Source organism: Bombina bombina, chromosome 3, assembly GCF_027579735.1.
Source record: "Bombina bombina isolate aBomBom1 chromosome 3, aBomBom1.pri, whole genome shotgun sequence".
Lineage (NCBI taxonomy): Eukaryota > Metazoa > Chordata > Amphibia > Anura > Bombinatoridae > Bombina > Bombina bombina.
Window position 1 is genome coordinate 898,954,419 of NC_069501.1, and position 19,484 is coordinate 898,973,902.

Consider the following 19,484-nt stretch of genomic DNA (forward strand, 5'->3'; position numbering starts at 1 on the left):
CAGTATATTAGCTTGTATAGGAAGTGTATGTAAAGAATGCATAGCACTGTGTTACTATGAATACATGTAAAAGCTGAAAACATTAAAGGGACAGTCAACAATTATTTTGTTATTGTTTAACAAGATAGGTAATGCCTTTACTACCCATTTGCCAGCTTTGCACAACCAACGTTGTTATATTAATGTACTTTATAACCTTCAAACCTCTAAATGTCTGCCTGTTTTTAAGCCACTAAAGACAGTCTCTTATCACATGCTTTTTTATTAGCTTTTCACAACAGGGGAGTGCTAGTTCATGTGAGCCATATAGATAACAAACGCCTAGATTAGGAGTCTTGCGTTAGCCTTAAAAAGCAGCGTTGAGGGGTCCCAACGCTGCTTTTTAACACCCACTGGTATTACGAGTCTGACAGGTACATGTGTACCGCTAACTTTTTTTCCGTGATTTTCGCATTCCGCAAATCCCCTTACGTCAATTGCGTATCCTATCTTTTTAATGGGATTTTCCTAACGCCGGTATTATGATTGCTTGAAAAAGTGAGAGGTAGACCCTCTCCTGTCCAGACTCCTACCGCATTTAAAAGTCAGTAGTTAAGAGTTTTATGGGCTAACGCCGTAACATACAACTCTTAACTAAAGTGCTAAAAAGTACACTAACACCCATAAACTACCTATTAACCCCTAAACCGAGGCCCCCCCACATCGGAAAAACTTAATTAAATGATTTAACCCCAAATCTGCCGACCGGACATCGCCGCCACTGTAATAAATATATTAACCCCTAAACCGCCGCACTCCCGCATCGCAAACACTAGTTCAATTTTATTAACCCCTAATTTGCCGTCCCTAACATCGCTGACACCTATCTACATTTATTAACCCCTAATCTGATGCCCCCAATGTCGCCGCTACTATATTAAATTTATTAACCCCTAAACCTTAAGTCTAACCGTAACCCTAACACCCCCCTAACTTAAATATAATTTAAATACATCTAAATAAATTTACTATAATTAACTAAATTATTCCTATTTAAAGCTAGATACAATATAACTAATAGTTACATTGTAGCTAGCTTAGGATTTATATTTATTTTACAGGCAACTTTGTATTTATTTTAACTTGGTAGAATAGTTATTAAATAGTTATTAACTATTTAATAGCTACCTAGTTAAAATAAGTACAAATTTACCTGTAAAATAAATCCTAAGCTAAATTACAATTATACCTAACACTACACTATCATTAAATTAATTACATAAACTAACTACAGTTAAGTACAATTAAATAAAATAAACTAAAGTACAAAACCCCCCCACTAAATTACAGAAAATAAAAAAATAATTACAATTTTCTTAAGCTAATTACACATACTCTAATCCCCCTAATAAAATAAAAAAGCCCCCCAAAATAATAAAATTCCCTACCCTACACTAAATTACAAATAGCCCTTAAAAGGGCCTTTTGCGGGGCATTGCCCCAAAGTAATCAGCTCTTTTACCTGTAAAAAAAATACAATACCCCCCAACATTAAAACCCACCACCCACACTCCCAACCCTACTCTAAAACCCACCCAATCCCCCCTTAAAAAACCTAACACTACCCCCTTGAAGATCACCCTACCTTGAGCCGTCTTCACCCAGCCGGGCACAAGTGGACCTCCAGAGGGGCAGAAGTCTTCTTCCGATCTGGCCAGAAGAGGACATCCAATGTAACTATTAGTTATATTGTAGCTAGCTTAGGGTTTATTTTACAGGTAAGTAGTTTTAAATAGGAATAATTTAGTTAATTATAGTAAATTTATTTAGATGTATTTAAATTATATTTAAGTTAGGGGGGTGTTAGGGTTAGGGTTAGACTTAGATTTAGGGGTTAATAAATGTATTATAGTGGTGGCGACGTTGGCGGCGGCAGATTAGGGGTTAATAAATTTAATATAGTTGCGGCGACGTTGGGGGGGCAGATTAGGGGTTAATAAATAAAATGTAGGGTTCGCGATGTTGGGGGCATCAGATTAGGGGTTCATAAGTATAATGTAGATGGCGGCGGTGTCCGGAGTGGCATAATAATATGATGTCGGGGGCGGCAGATTAGGGGTTAATAAGTGTAATATTAGGGGTGTTTAGACTCGGGGTTCATGTTAGGGTGTTAGGTGTAGACATAACTTTTGTTTCCCCATAGGAAACAATGGGGCTGCGTTAGGAGCTGAATGATGCTTTTTTGCAGGTGTTAGGTTTTTTTTCAGCAAGCTCAGCCCCATTGTTTCCTATGGGGAAATCGTGCACAAGCACGTTCAGCCAGCTCACCGCTGACTTAAGCAACGCTGGTATTGAGGTGAGATGTGGAGCTAAATTTTGCTCAACGCTCACTTTTCTGAAGCTAACGCCGGCTTGCAGAAAACTCGTAATACCAGCGTTGTCTTAAGTGAGCGGTGAGAAAAATAGGCTCGTTAGCACCGCACACCATTACCGACAAAAACTCGTAATCTAGCCGAAAGTGTTCACGCCCATGGGTTGTGCACAACACAGCACTCATTGGCTTAAATGCATGTCAGTAGATAATAAATACAATGCTATGTGATCAGGGGGCCTTCAGAAGATGTTTAGATACAAGGTAATCACAGAGGTAAAAAGTATATTAATATAACTGTGTTTTCGGTGCAAAAAAAAAAAAAAAAAAAGGTAATAAAGGGATTATCTATCTTTTTAAACAATAAAAACATTTGAGTTGTCTGTTCCTTTAAGTGATACCTGTTATCAGAATATTTTGCATAATTTAATTTGTGTTTCTCAGCACCAGTGTCCTAATTAGCATTTTTACTAACAGGTCAGATTTATGGACCTCTATGCTTCAGCATAGCTATTAGAGTCACTGTCAGTTTTAGAAGTTGTGTTATGATTAAACTGTGAGGGTGCAAGTAGTGTTATTGTTACTGGTTTCTGAGGTTTGTAGCTAAATAAAATAAAAAATAAAAGTAATTCAGGTCTTCTTTCTAATAAACTATAAATATAAAGGGTCGTTGTGTTTATGAGTGACACGCTAACAGTTCTGTGTGAGCGATCTTGGGTTTATGGCGGCTGTTTATGCGCATCGGATGTAACATTTGTACTACAACTTGAAAGTTAATGTGAACGCAATTTCATGCTCCTGAATCATGAAAGTTTAATTTTGATTTTACTGTCCCTTTAAGGGGTCATTTCCAGCCCATCAGAATTCCCATGTGAAGTGCTTTGTGTTTTTCCAGAGTTTTCAAAGCACTGTAATCCATTTGAAAATCTAATGATAATATCACAAGCTTTCCAAATGCATTTGTGCATGATAAGCCTATGTCTTATATGGGGACATTTTGACAACTGTATTTCAATCAATTACATTTTCGAGCAGCTTTCTGCAGGATTTTGCACTTTTCATATTTATTGTCTTGATCTATTGGAACCCATTTTGGATTGTTTGAGCCACTTATATCAATTGTTCAATTCATCAAAATGAAATACAGACCATATATAGATAAATATAATTACTCTTTTACATAGTTCTAAAGTAATTTATCTAGTACCATATGGAAGTTTAAATGCTTGTGTTATATAAAGTGTATCCCTTTTATATATACGTTTATATATTGACTTAAAAGTTACATTACTATCACAATACTTTTAATATTACTGTTTTTCAAAATTTTAATTTGTTGCACTTTTCATATTTTATGAGTAGTTTTGTACTTTTATAATTTTTTGGCTTTTCTAATGGATTCACTTTGAAAAGGTAACCCAAACTTACCTAAGGCATTCTGATGGATTGGATGGGGCATACATTTTAAAAAAAATATTAAGCAAGTTATGGAATATTCTTTTATCTAGGACCAAGTTTCAAGGGTTCTGTTGCACTAATATTGATTGAGGGAAATCCATAGCACTTCCATAATGCTTGCATTTTTGCCACTGCAAGTCAATAGTTAATATTTACCATGCACACTGCAGTTATTCATGGATAGCGCAGATAGTTTGCTAATTTCCCTCATGTAATGGATTACTGTTATGGTGCATACTACATTTTCTCCTGCTGGGTAGCTCAGATGATGAAAGCTGCCGCTCTCTAGCCTGCTACTGACACCTGGGTATATAGGTAAATAAAAGAGTAAGTGGTTCACTTGGTTGTTATACAGTTTTCATATTTGTTTAAGAATAAAACACAAAAAGAAGGTGCCTCCTTGTGCAGATCAATAAGCTCCATTAGATTGCCTCTTTAAAAAATCCCACAGAACACAAGTGGGGCAGCCCTCCCTCATGCTGTTAGATGCAGCCTGAGTATTTGCAGTTTTGACTGTTATCTAATAGGTGCTCTAGCTACCAAAAAATTGTGTGAGGCGTATGGCTAGAGCTCTGATTGGAGAACAGTCAAAACCATTAGCTCACAAAAAAAAGAGTTTTGAAGTGGCCGGTCGGAGCACAGGGTATTATTATTATTATTATTGGTTATATGTAGAGCGCCAACAGATTCCGCAGCGCTATAAACATAGGCAGTATACAAGGTAGCAATTATTGGGATCAAATGGGTAGAGGGCACTGCCTAGAGTCGTACTGTTGTAGTCAGCTCTTGTGAAGCTGATCTGCAAGCAGTTGGGCTCTTAGGCTTACATTTTAAGGAGGTTCATGGCGGATAGCAATGGAGGAGAGGAACTGGTGTTAGGAAAGGTTAGTGTAGGTTGTATGCATCCCTGAACAGAAGAGTCTTTAGGGAGTGCTTGAAGCTTTCAAAACTAGGGGAGAGTATTGTGGAGCGAGTCAGAGGGTTCCACAAGATGGGAGCCAGTCTGGAGAAGTCCTGTAAACGGGAATGTGAAGAGGTAACAAGAGAGGAGGAGAGTAGGAGGTCGTGAGCAGGTCGAAGGGGACAAGAGGGAGAGTATCTAGAGACAATGTCGGATATATAGAGGGGAGCAGTGCAGTTGAGGGCTTTGTATGTCAGAGTCAGAATTTGTGTTTAACCCTGGAGGCAAGAGGGAGCCAGTGAAGGGATTGGCAGAGAGGTGCAGCAGATAAATAGAGATGTGTAAGGCCTGGCAGAGGCATTCATTATGGATTATAAAGTAGCTAGACGGCAGCTAGGGAGTCCAGAGAGGACAGAGTTGCAATAGTCAAGGTGGGAAAGGATGAGAGAGTGGATTAAAATATTAGTTGTGTCTTGTGTAAGGAAATGTCTAATTTTATAGATATTTTAATGTGGAAGCGGCAGTATTTAGCCAATGCCTGAATGTGAGGAGAAAAAGAAAGATCTGAGTCAAGTGTGAATCCAAGACATCGGGCATGCAGGGTAGGGGTAATGATGGAGTTGTCGACAGATATAGAGAGATGGGGGTTGGAGATTTTTAGAATAAGGTGGGAAAATAAGGAGCTCAGTTTTGGAGATATTTAGCTTAATGTAGTGAGAGGACATCCAGGAAGAGATGTGAGAAAGACAGTTAGTGACACGGGTTAGCAAGGAAGGAGATAGGTCTGGAGCAGAGATGTAGATTTGAGTGTCGTCGGCATACAAATTATATTGGAACCTGTGGGACTTTATTAGGGAACCTAATGATGACGTGTAGATTGAGAAAAGAAGGGGACCAAGGACAGAGCATTGGGGTACCCCAACAGAAAGTGGTAACGGGGCAGAGGAAGCCCCAGAGAAGACTACACTAAAGGTATGGTTAGACAGGTAGGAAGAGAACCACAAGAGGGCTGTGTCATAAATGCCGAAGGATTGGAGGGTTTGGAGCAAAAGAGGGTAATCAACAGTGTCAAAGGCTGCAGACAGATCAAGGAGGATAAGCAGAGAGAAGTGGCCATTGGATTTTGCTGTGAGTAGGTCATTGATAACCCTAACGATTGCTGTCTCTGTGGAGTGATGGGGGAGAAATCCAGATTGCAGTGGGTCAAGGAGGGAGTGTAATGTAAGGAAATGGGATAGGCGTGCATATACTAGCTTTTCAAGAAGCTTTGAAGCAAGAGGGAGTAGGGAAATAGGGCGGTAGTTGGATAGGGAGGTTGGATTGATAGAAGTTTTTTTGAGGATATGTGTGAGCAGTGCATGTTTTAGAGATGAGAGAATTATACCAGTGCTGAGGGAGAGATTGAAAATGTGTGTGAGCATAGGGGTAAGGGTAAAAGAGAGGGAGTGGAGTAGCTGTGAGGGGATGGGGTGGAGGGGACAGGTAGTGAGGTGAGAGCACAGTATAAGTGCAGGAACTTCTTCCTTAGTAACAGGGGCGAAAGAGCTAAATATAGGGCTATGTGGGTTTTGGTTAATTGCAAGTTTTTGAGGGGGTGAGAGGCTGGAAGCATGCTGAGAGCTGATTTCGTTTTTCTGATGGAATCGATTTTGTTATTGAAGTGGCTAGCAAAATCTTGAGCTGGCAGAGAAGTTGTATTAGGAGGTGGGGGTGGGCGGAGAAGAGTGTTGGAAGTGGAGAACAGACGTTTTAGATTTGAAGAAAGAGTGGAGATAAGAGTAGAGAAGTAGTGTTGCTTATAAAGATTAAGGGCAGAGTAGTAGGAGTTCAAGATGAGCTTGTAGTGAAGAAAGTCAACTGAACTCCGAGATTTTCTCCGGTGCCGCTCAGCAGTACGGGAACATCTGCATAGGTAACGTGTCAGATGAGTATGCCAGGGCTGAGGGTGAGTGCGTGATTTCCGATATGGTAGGAGAGGCCAGATTGTCATGGACCGATGTAAGGGTGGAATTATAGTGGCAGATAGATTGGTCAGGGCAGGAAAAGGAGGAGATGGATGAGAGAAGAGGTTCGAGAGAACTAGCGAGCTGATGCGGATCTAAACACATAATGCTTCTGTGAAGTTTGGTGTGAGGGGTAGAAGGAGGGAGAGTTGTAGAAGTTGTAATTGTAAGAGTTGTAATTGAAGGGGGTAGTGGCTTTAGATACAAGAATGTGAGTGAGGTTACCAGAGTTTTGTTTTCTGGGTCTGTAAAAAGTTACACATGGATGTGCATGGCTAGGAAGTTGTTGGGGGTCAGGATTAGGGGAAATGTCACCAGCAGCTAGTATGAGCAGGAGGGAGAGTGACATGAGGTGAAATGCAGATTTGCAGTAATGCGACTGTTTTTGGGATAAGGTGCAGGGGGGCGAGTGTTGGAATAGGTAAAGTCCATGGGTACAAAAGTAAGGTGAGTTTAAGAGAGATGGGCTAATGAACAGAGCAGGTGGTGAGGGGGAAGGAGTAATTGAGTAAAGTAGTTTGTTATAGAGGCAAGAGGTAGCAAAAAGGAATTTGAATATATTGAGGATTTTTACAAAAGTGGGAGCCAATTAATCACATAAAAGATAGAATTACTGCAGCACTTGCACAAGGAAACAATGAAATACTTAAAACACAATATTACAAAGGTACTTGCCTTATGTCTTGCCCCTTGTCCAATCCTTGTTGAATTCTTGTATAATTCTTATCTTAATGCCTCACTTATAAAATGCTCACTTAATTCTTGTGTAATTGTTATCTTAGTGCCTCACTTATAAAATGATCACTTCAGAAATGTGAACATATGCTGTTGAAGCAATGCATACTGCCCAGGGAATGCACCCCCAGTGCAATGCACAGCCCAAGCTAGTGTTAAATATAAAGGCAGGGCAGTCAGCTGGGTCCACTAAATTATTTAATTGCTAAGTCTAAAGACAATTTAAAAGGCCAATTGAAAGTTAGATTCTGGTCAGGTCAGGGTGAGATAAGTTAAGATAAACAACACAGTACATTTTTGAGGAGTTGGGAGCTATGGCATATAACAGCTATACATTTAATAATAATAGCAGGTATTAATAAGGATTGGACATCACATGGCAATTAACAAAACATTAGAAGTAAGACATTGGGATAACGGTACAATAAATTAAAACCTAAAATCATTTGCTCAATATTTATATTCACGTACCAATAGAGAGTTACAGGAGAGGAGAGAGCACTAGAATGCAGTGAATAGGTTGCAGATGAGCAGGGATACAATTCACGTACCTGAAAGCAGAAGAGAGAAAATATGATTAGCTTGATGTAGTGTGCATTTGGTGTCAATAGGCAGAATGTAGTCCTAATAAGCAGCACTATGGTGAGTGCTGAGTATAATTATTGTATAATTCTTATCTTAATGCCTCACTTATAAAATGTTCACTAACACGGCTAGATTAAACAGTAAGTTACAGTGCATCTTTATTAGAAGTAATCAATTAAAGTCCCACTAAGAAATCGTTTAGATTCCTGACCTGATTTTAAAGCATCACTTTAAGGCTGTGAAGACCTTTTTATTTCCATAGGATTTTTGGATAGCGTGTCCACACTACCCTTAACTTGTAATACAACTGTTCTGCACCTGTAGCTCATGTAAAACTGCTTTGCTAAGACAAATTACCAGACAGTTTGTAATAACAAATCAAGTACTACTGATTGCAAAAGGCCAACAGCAAAGTAATGGGCCACGTGCCATTAGTAGCTCGGAATTTATAATCTGACTTATATATTGTAAGGTTCTCCTCCTAATTAATATAATAAATGTTTGTGCTAAATAATACACTTATTTTCTTTCTAGGGCTTTATCCTCCAAGAGCAAAATTGATAATACAGAGACAACTATCTTTGTTATCGGATAACGAGCAAGCAGATATATTTGAACGAGTTCAGGTAACTTTTTTATATTATTTTTTTCATAGTTCGCAATTTTCATCATTTTATACAGTTATTTGGTATATTTACAAACATTCAATTTTTTTTGGGGGGGGGGGCATCTACAGTAGTAATAACAGGAAGTGCAGATAGGCAGGAATACAGTGCACGAAGGGTGCACAGCACAGGCCAAGGCTGCAGGCACATTTACAATAGCTGATTTATTATTATTTAGAAATTAAAGTTTCATCTGAACAACTTAACACCCTCAGGACAAATTTTACCATACTGTGTTCTCAGGTGCCCTCTCAAATCTTTACCTTTAAGTGCATAATAGTCATTAATGTTAGTACATACTGATATTTCTTAGCTATTATTTCATACTCAACCTATACGTAATATATTACACCAATGTTTTTTGTGTCATTTAATTTTATATACATAAAGATGTTCACATATGAATATTATTATTTTTTTTATATATAAATTTTAATTAACATTCTGACCTACTATAGCCAGCATGGTTAGCAGAATAAACTCAGTCCCTAGTGTCCCTGCTGGCTGTATCAGGAGGTAGTAAAGAGCTTGGTGTATCAGGTATTGACATTTGTGGTGTGAGTTAAGCATTATGTGTCACTGCAGATGGTGTGAAAGTAGAAGGATGAGAAAAAAATCAACCTTGGATGTTAAAAAAAATAAAAGGTAAAATGAATAATATATATTGCAATGATACTCCACTGCTTTAGTGAAAAAAGACTATTTCTTTCCTATGGCATGGAGAGTCCACGACTTCATTCCAATTACTAGTGGGATACTCAACTCCTGGCCAGCCAAAGGAGGCAAAGAGCACCCCAGCAAAGCTGTTAAGTGTAACTTCCCTTACCCATAATCCCCAGTCATTCTCTTTGCTTCTGTTAATGGAGGATGTGCGAAGATGGTATCTAAAGATATTTAATCCTTTTATGGGTACTTTTCCCTGCAAGCAAGGATCGGGGCTAAGCTGTGTCCATGTCAGTCTCTTTAGTAAGAGTAATGGTGGTTATTAGCAGTTAGAAAGTGGCAAGGTTGTCTTTGCTTTATTTCTAACATCATTGCTACCCCTTTAGAGAAAGCCAGGGTTAATTACTCTGCTCTTTCTTTTTCTTTAGGTCCCTGATAGAGAGTGGAGTATCTATCATACTTAAGAACTGTTCCTGCCCTGCAGCTGAACCACAGGTAAGTGTCTTTGCCTTCTAGGTACTGAAGAACAGCACTTTGGAGGTTAATTTTTCTAGCCGTTTCTAGTCGATCATCATCTGGGACATGTATATGACTTTTAGGGGTTAACAATGGGCAGTTTGGCCGGCACTGATGTATGTGAATTATTTAAAGGGTTAAGTTTCCCCTTTTTGTTGAGAGACTGGCTAAAGGGTCTATGAGCATTATACTGTCTTTGTTTCTGCTTCCCTAAAAAGTCTAGTAAGAATAGGGTTAATTATAGCGGAGTGTTCATTTTCTGAGGCTTTAGTTTTTACTGGTTAGACAGAAACGCACGCCTTTTAGTGGTGCAGTTTCTTTTCTGAGGTCTGATCATGTGACCTCCGCTCTTCCATTTTTTATTTATTATAGAGCAGAGTGAAAGGGCAGTGCGTGTGTTTTAGCAATCCGGTAGCTCACAGCTCTCTAGGTCTGACAGCCATTCTGACAACGGATCTGCATGCAAGAGTCTCCCTGCAATTCCTATATCAACTCCGGTCCTGGTGTCGTAAGATTCCTCAGCTTGCTGAGGTATAGAGGTGTGAGAGACTTTTATTTAAATAATCCTAATTAATTTCAGCATTATTCGTTTTAAAACTCCTCTCTTAAAGTGACATAACAGTTACTCTCCTCTCTTAAAGTGACATAACTTTCATTTTTTCAATTATTATGGGTGACCTTTACAGCTATGGATACAGACCAAGATTCTGTTTCTTTGGATAAATGTTTATTATGTTTAGAGGCCCAAACTGTTTTGCCTATGCAATTTTGTTCCTTATGCTTAGCTAAGACTCTAAAATTCAAAGATAAATAACTTCCTTCTGAGCCTATTGTCTCTCAGGATAATGCTGTTCAGGATATGCCTCAGCTTTCTCCTCAAACGTCCCAAGCTTTAATAGTTTCACATACAGTGCCCAGCGGTTCCTCTCAACCTCCTGGGGTGTTTATTTGCCAGGAGATTTTGCTGCAGCTTTATCTGCTTTCCCTACTTTGGGTAAGCGAAAGAGGACATATTTCTGCTAGTAAGGTTTCTGACCGCTCTAAATCTGCATTTGTCAACCTTTCCCAAATGTCTGACGAGGAGGATACTTCAGTAGCTTCTGAAGGTGAGATCTCAGACTCTTACACAATGGGGGAAAAAATCTTCTGAATCTGAAGAAGTTAATTTCAGTTTTAAGCTTAAACATCTCCGGTTACTACTGAAGGAGGTTCTAGCTACTTTGGATGACTCTTAACCTTCAGTTGCTGTCAACCCTAAAAAGTCTTCTAAACTTGATAGACGTTATGATTCTCCCTCTTTTGTTGATGTTTTTTCTGTTCCAGACAAGATGTCTGAAATTATAGCTCAGGAATGGGATAAACTATGGGTTCCTTTTTCCCCTTCTCCTGTTTTTTAAAAAATGTTTCCTGTTGCTGACTCCATTCATGGCTCATGGTGCACTGTGCCTAAAGTAGAGGGAGCTATCTCTGCTCTGGCTAAAAGAACTACCATTTCTATAGAGGATAGTTTAAGGATCCTATGGATAAGAAGCTAGAGACTTACTTAAAAAGATGGACATCCATCAAGGATTACAGTGGCAACCTGCGGCAAGTATTGCTACGGTTGTGGGTGCAGCATCTTATTGGTGTGACTCCTCCTTGTCTGATCTGCTATCAGAGGAGACTATGATAGAGGAGATCCAAGATAGAATCAAAGCTCTTAAGCTGGCCAATACCTTTATCTGCGATGCTAACATGCAGGAAATTAGACTGGGAGCTAAGAGGTCTAGCTTTAATGTTCTATCTCACAGAGCTCTGTGGTTAAAATCCTGGTCGGCTGATGTAACTTCAAAAGCAAAGCTTTTGTCTTTACCTTATAAAGGTAAGATTTTATTTGGACTTGGTCTGGAGGAAATTATTTCTGAAATTACAGGTGGAAAGGGATCTTTCCTTCCTCAGGACAAGAAGAACAGACCTAAGGGTCTCCAGAATTGTAATTTTCGCTCCTTTCATAACTTTAAAGGACCAAAGTCTTCCTCCTCTTTTTCCAAACCAGAGCAAGCCAAGACCTCTTGGAGGTCCAGTCAGCCTTGGAATAAGGGGAAGAAAAACAAGAAGCCTTCCGCTGACTCTAAATCAGCATGAAGGAGGCAGGCTTTCTTTTTTTTGGCAGGCTTGGATACACGATGTCCCAGATCCATGGGCTGTGGACATAGTATCCCAGGGTGACAAAATGGGATTTAAGTCTTGCCCTCCAAGGGGCAGATGTCTCCTGTCAAGACTATCCACAAACCAGGTAAAGAGGGAGGCCTCCTGGGAGTTATTGTTCCAGTTCCACTAGAGGAACAAGGTCAAGGATTCTATTCAAATCTATTTGTGGTTCCCAAAAAGGAGGGAACTTTCCATCCCAAGTTAGACTTAAAGTGCCTCAACAAATTTTTCAGGGTTCCATCCTTCAAGATGGAAACTATTCATTCCATTGGTTCAGGAAGATCAGTTCATGACGACCATAGACCTGAAGGATGCGTATCTTCATGTTCCCATTCACAGGGATCATCACCAATTTCTGAGGTTTGTTTTTCTGGACAAGCATTTCCAGTTTGTTGCTCTTCCGTCTGGTCTTGCCACGGCTCCCAGAATATTCACAAAGGTTCTGGGGGCTCTTTTGGCGGTGGTCAGATCTCATGGAATTGTGGTGGCGCCTTACCTAGACAACATCCTAGTCCAGGTGTCATCTTTTCAACTAGCAAAATCTCATACAGAGATGTTGTTGTCTTTTCTACGTTCACACGGATGGAAAGTGAATCTGGAAAAGAGTTCTCTTGTTTCAGCTACAAGGGTATGTTTCTTAGGGACAATCATAGATTCCCTGTCCATGAAGATTTTCCTGACGGATGTCAGAAAATCCAAACTTCTGGCTTCGTGCCTTTCTCTCCAGTCTGCTATTCGTCCATCAGTGGCTCAATGCATGGAGGTGATTGGTCTGATGGTTGCTTCCATTGACATTATTCCTTTTGCTCAGTTTCATCTGAGATGCTCAGTCAATGGAATGGAGACCATTTAGATATATCGCAGAGGATAGATCTGGATTCACTAACAAGAATCTCTCTCTCATGGTGGATTTCACAGGAACATCTCTCTCGAGGCACTTGCTTCCTGAGACCTTCCTGAGTGATTGTGACTACGGATGCCAGTGTGTTAGGCTTGGGAGCTGTTTGGGGCTCACTAAAAGCTCAGGGCCTGTGGTCTCGGGAAGAGTCTTCTCTTCCCATAAACATCTTGGAGTTGAGAGCAATCTTCAATGCCTTGACAGCTTAGCCTCAATTATCTTTAGTGCGGTTTATCAGATTCCAGTCTGACAGCATCACCTCAGTGGCTTACATCAACCACCAGGGAGGAACTCTGAGTTCCTTGGCCATGAAGGAGGTGACTCGCATTCTGCAGTGGGCGGAAGTTTGCAATTGTCTCCTATCTGCCATCCACATTCCAGGAGTGGACAATTGGGAGGCGGATTTTCTGAGCAGACAGACTTTTCATCCCAGAGAGTGGGCTCTCCATACGGAAGTGTTCTCTAGGATAACCCTCAGGTGGGGGGTTCCAGAGTTGGATCTGATGGTGTCTCATCAAAACGCCAAACCTCCAAAGTACAGTTCAAGATCAAGAGATCCTCAGGCCGCTCTGATAGATGCTCTGGCGGTTCCTTGGAATTTCGGTCTAGCATACCTGTTTCCTCCGTTTACTTTCCTTCCACGAGTCATTGCTTGTATCAAACAGGAGAGAGCATCTGTGATTCTAATAGACCTTGCCTGGCCTCGCAGGATCTGGTTCACGGATCTGGTGAAGATGTCATCTCTTCCACCTTGGAGGTTACCTCTGAGGAAGGACCTTCTAATTCAGGGTCCATTCCTCCATCCAAATCTAGATTCTCTGAAGCTGACTGCTTGGAGATTGAACGCGTAGTCCTGTCTAGATGTGGTTTTTCTGAAGCGGTCATTAATACTATGCTTCAGGCTCATAAACCTGTTACTCACAAGATTTACCATAAAGGTATGACATAAATACCTTTTTTGGTGCAAATCTAATGGTTTCTCCTGGAACCGGGTGAGAATTCCCCAAATTTGATCTTTTCTTCAGGATGGCCTGGAGAAAGGTTGGTCAGTCAGTACTCTGAAGGGTCAGATTTCTGCACTGTCTATTCTTTTGCACAAACATCTGGCAGATTTACCAGGTGTTCAAGCTTTTGTTCAGACCCTGGTCAGAATCAGGCCTGTGTTTAAACCTGTTGCTCCTCCTTGGATCCTTAACCTAGTTCTTAAAGTTTTGCAGCAGGCTCCGTTTGAGCTGATGCATGTTGTTGATATAAAATTGTTATCTTGGAAGGTTTTGTTTCTCCTTGCTATTACTTCCGCTTGCAGAGTTTCTGAGCTTTCAACTCTGCAGTGTGATTCCCTGTACCTTATTTTTCATGCAGATAAGGCGGTCCTTCATACTAAATTGGGGTTTCTCCCTATGGTGGTGTCGGATCAAAACATTAATCAGGAAATTGTTGTTCCTTCTTTTTGTCCTAATCCTTCTTCTCATTAGGAACGTCTTTTGCATAACCTGGATGTTGTGCATGCTCTACAATTTTACCTACAAGCTACTAAAGATTTTTGGCAATCTTCTGCCCTTTTTGTTGTTTTCTCTGGAAAGTGAAAGGGTCAGAAGGCCACTTCTACTACCCTTTTTACCTCTGGTTAAGAAATATGATTCATTTAGCTTATGAGACAGCTAGACAGCAGCCTCCTGAGAGAATTACAGCTCATTCCACTAGGGCTGTCTCCTCATCTTGGACTTTCAAAAATGAACTTATGTGGAACAGATTTGCAAGGTGGCAACATGGTCCTCTCTGCATACTTTTTCCAAATTCTACAAATTTGATACTTTTGCTTCGGTTGGGGCCTCTTTTGGGAGAAAGGTTCTTCAAGCAGTGGTGCCTTCGGTTTAGGTCCTCCTGCCTTGTTCTCTCTCCCTTTTCATTCTGTGTCCTCTAGCTTGGGTATTGGTTCCCACTAGTAATTGGAATGAAGTTGTGGACTCTCCATGCCACAGGAAAGAAAACATAATTTATGCTTACCTGATAAATTTCTTTTTTTCCAGGCATGGAGAGTCCACAACCACGCCCTCTTTTTAATTGTAATTCTGCAGTTTTTTTTTTTTAGTAAACCTCAGGCACCTCTATACCCTTGTCTTTCTTCTTTTTCCATTTTCCCTTATGGGTAAGGAAAGTTACACTTAACAGCTTTGCTGGGGTGCCCTTTGCCTCCTCCTGCTGGCCAGGAGTTGAATATCCCACAAGTAATTGGAATGAAGTCGTGGACTCTTTATGCCCGGAAAGAAAGAAATTTATCAGGTAAGCATAAATTTTGTTTTTGTATCATAAAGAAAAGAAATGGATATAGATTGCATTCTTAAGCCAACACTAGGGGGCAGTAAAGTAGTGTTACCTCATCTCTCACCTGTCACATTTTTAGAAAACATTATTTTTTTATTTATTTTAAAACAGACATTGTGCTGAATAAAGCAACATCTTTTCAAGCTTGCAGGGCCGGTGCAAGGATTTTTGTCTACACAGGCGAAGGTGCATTTTGACGCCCCCCCAATCCCCACCACAACACCATAAACCTCCCCGACAATACCACCAACCTCCCTGCTCTCCTCCAGACCACCCCCATACTAAGTACATTTTATTTGCGCTCCATTAAGCTAACTTATTTTTCTTTTACATAATATTATATAAATAACAAAATATATATGATGCGCCAACGGACGGTCGCCAACCTACCTCTCTGTCACTGTCTTTTCAGTACCGGTCTCTCCTCTGGCCATCTGGGGTGGGGGGCATCCACCTGTGCCTCACGTGGCTCCCTCAAGAGTCCCTCAGCCAATTTTGAAATCCTAGTGGTCCGTGGAGTGTGTGACACACAGGAGTCACGAGACGCCAGCAGCATGATCCATGTGTTTGTTTCCCTGAGTTCCCACTTCCCTCTCACAGCTCCAGTCCACTTCCTGAGCCACCACCGCCAGGCTCCAGCCTCTCATGTCACTGACTGACAGACTCAGACTGTGCACGTGACGGTGAGTGACAGTCTAAGTCTCTCAGTTAGATAGGAGGTAGGCGGCCGTTATGTTAGTCAGTGGAGTGCCTATGCGCAGCAGCCAGCAGGATGAAGCAGAGTAACGCCGTAAGGGCAAGTGACTCAAGCTCTGTCTCTCTCTGAACTGCCCGGCTGCCAGTCTGTGCCCACGCACGCCCAGCGCAGCGCCCTCTGACTGAGTCCTGACCCCTGCACTGCCAGTGCAACGTGTGCAAGTACCCAAATCATTTGCCCATCACCAGCATCCATCATGCATAAATGCTGACTAAAAAAAAATCAAGCTAATTTGCCTATGCCAGCAGGCAGATCTGGTGCCCCCCTGCTGAGGGCGACCTAAGGCGGCTTGCTTGATGCTTTACACTTGTGCCGGTGTTCTGTCGAGAACTGCAATTCATCGAAAACTGCAATCACATCACTTCTGGTGAGTCTTCTATTTTAATATCTGTTTTGCCTCTGTCTGGGGGGGCGAACCGCCGATCCTCTGACATACACCCCAAGTAAATCTTGGAGAATGAGGTTTACAAGGAGGGTTCAGTCCCTCTTGAACCACCCCAAGCGGAGGCAAAATAGATAGTGAAGATAGCCGATTACAGTGCCCATCTGATTGATTTTGAATCCTGTCACTAACTGGACACGGACAAATCAGATGTATGGAATCACTGGAAGTGACGTCAGATTGCAGTTTTCGATGAATTGCAGTTCTCGACAGAACACTGGCCCTGCAAGCTTGTGGAGTAATTTTGCTGTTCTGATATGTGTGGAAGATATAATTATCAATTATTCCCTTGGACTGAGTTTTGCACAAACATATTTTCTGTTACTTTTCTTATCAATGTAATTAGCTTTAAAAAGCTAATTCAAAATATTTGTTTGGGCTTATTGTTCCTTTAACTATTTCTCCTGTTCACTGCCCATTGTAAGTTATTTTTCCATTTGTTAGGTACAGTTTTTTGTGGTTTTAATAATCCTTGCTCCCCTTTTTCTCGTTCCTCCCTTTCTTCTTTACCCATCTCTTGCTGATTTAAATGCTGGTTTCTCTATGAATTAAACAGTGACAATCACACACATTATAAAAATAAGAGTACGTTCACACAGAAAGAAAAAAAAATCTTTTGTTACCAAAAGTAAAAACGGTTTTGTCATTTTCATGCTGGTATTCAAATGTGATAGCACGTGTTTTCAGCTGATTACAGTAATGGAAACTGCTAGAGTGCCTGATTTCCTGAACTGGTAAAATAGTATTCATCGTAGTTTAGTGTCCTCTCCTCTCTGCAGAGGAGACTAGAAGTACTACTTAGGGCAGGGATGGTAAACCTTTGACACTCATAATACATTTGCTGTTATTCCACCTCTGGGCTACCACTTTAATGCTTTTTTCCAATTACAGTACTTCTTAAATGGTTTGTCTTATGAATACATACTGTATATTAGGAATTAAGATAATATATATATTAGGAATTAAAAAGAAAATGGATTTTAATGTTTAGTTAATGTCCCTTTAAATTTGAAAATAGGAAAAAGGTATCAAGGGCACCAAGACAATTTTTAGGAGTATCACAAATTTAAAACGTACACACTGAAAAAGGTCCGCCACTCCTGAACATGGGCATATTTTTTGAAAGGTAAACATGGAAGCAGAATTGATGAAAGTATATGTTCTCACTACCGTTATGCGGTTCTGAAGGGCAGACAGAGAGATAACACCTCGTTGAAAACCCCATGTTGGCTAAATCTGGTGTATAAATTAATGTTATCTAATATAATATGATCCAAATGTACATGGGGAAAAATAAATATCATTGATTTAGTTTCAACTTCTTTAAAGGGACAGTCAAGTCCCAAAAATATTTTTATGATTTAAATAGGGAATGTAATTTAAAACAACTTTCCAATTTACTTTTATCACCAATTTTGCTTTGTTCTCTTAGTATTCTTAGTTGAAATCTAATTCTAGGAGGTTCATATGCTAATTTCTTAGACCTTGAAGACTGCTTCTAATCTGAATGCATTTTGACCACTAGAGGGCATTAGATCATGTGTTTCATATAGATAACATTGAGCTCATGCACGTGAAGTTACACGGGAGTGAGCACTGATTGGCTAAAAGCAAGTCTGTCAAAAGGACTGAAATAAGGGGGCAGTTTGCAGAGGCCTAGATACAAGGTAATCATAGAGGTAAAAAGTGTATTTATATAACTGTGTTGGTTATGCAAAACTGGGGAATGGGTAATAAAAGGATTATCTTTCTTTTTAAACAAAAAAATACTGGTGTTGACTGTCCCTTTTAAGAAAATAGAAGTGATAGATGTGTAAAAACAAAAATAAAAACTGAGATTTTGAGCTTTCTTTTTTTACTTAAAAAATCCAGTCATATCCAAATATGCTACCCTAAAAGCTGTTCTAGCAATAGTAGAATAATTGTAGAATATTCCTAAGAGCTTTCTAAATATATTGTATAAAAGCATTGTGACTATTATTAGCCGAGCTGAAGATGTAAAAGCAGTATATTAGAACATACTTGTGTTTTTTTTAATTTTATTTTGTTTAATTATTGCCATTTTGCATTTCATTTTTACAGAAAATGAAGGCTACCAGTGATCAGGAAGAGAACGAGCTTGTTATCCTTCATCTGAGACAGCTATGTGAAGCCAAGCAGAAGACTCATGTTCATATAGGAGAGACACAGCTGGTAAACACAATACGTTCTAAAGAATTACATGTTTGTGTATTGTCATATCATTTTCGGCTCATATAATCATCTTTGCTGGTTATGTACCTGTTTCAATTTGAGTAGGTATAAACTGGGGAAAGGGGGAATAAATTAGACCCCTTAATGACGACATGCAGCACACTCAAAAGAAGTGTTGCTGTTGCCCAAGAATGAATTTGGCAGCGAAAATAGCCAAGCGCCATGAAATGCCGAATGCACATCTCTAGTTTCTTCTATCTCTCACACACCTGGTAATACATCAAAATTTAACAAATTAGGCTTATAAACCCAAAATCAGATATTTACAGCGCAACTGAGGGGAGGAGGAAGTCACAGTTGATATATATAATTGTAAATAAAAACAATTACTTGTATGAACACTACAGTTACAATATGATATTCACAGTTGTAAAAAATATATTACTCTAATTATACATTTACCACATCCAGCTATAGAATGAGTGCTGTTTACAGGGGATCAAAAAAGTCCAATGTCTTATATAGGTTGATTATCAAACAATTTGTTTGTCCCACGGTTTCCAATCTGAGAATTGCAGCTATTTCCAGAGATGTGTCACCAGACGGTCTCTACACAAAGTAATCCTGCAGTAAAAAAGAACAAAGCGCAAAACCCCATCAAGGTAGACGTTTTATGTTTTATTCAGCATAAACGGTTAAAAACAATTACAGGAAAATAATAATCACAAGCCTATATCCTAATCTTGGGGAATGAAAGGAAGAGTCCCCGGTTAAAATCGAAATGGTGTTTCAATCACACCTCA

General features: G+C 39.9%; 1 protein-coding gene across 1 annotated transcript in view; it reads left to right on the top strand.

Annotated features, from left to right (window-relative positions):
- The window catches only part of TBC1D4 (TBC1 domain family member 4), a 411,701-nt gene that overhangs the window by 269,379 nt on the left and 122,838 nt on the right, over positions 1-19,484 (top strand). The window contains 2 exon segments of the mRNA XM_053707925.1: positions 8,567-8,658; positions 18,571-18,681. Of these exon segments, the coding sequence (XP_053563900.1) occupies positions 8,567-8,658; positions 18,571-18,681 (203 nt within the window).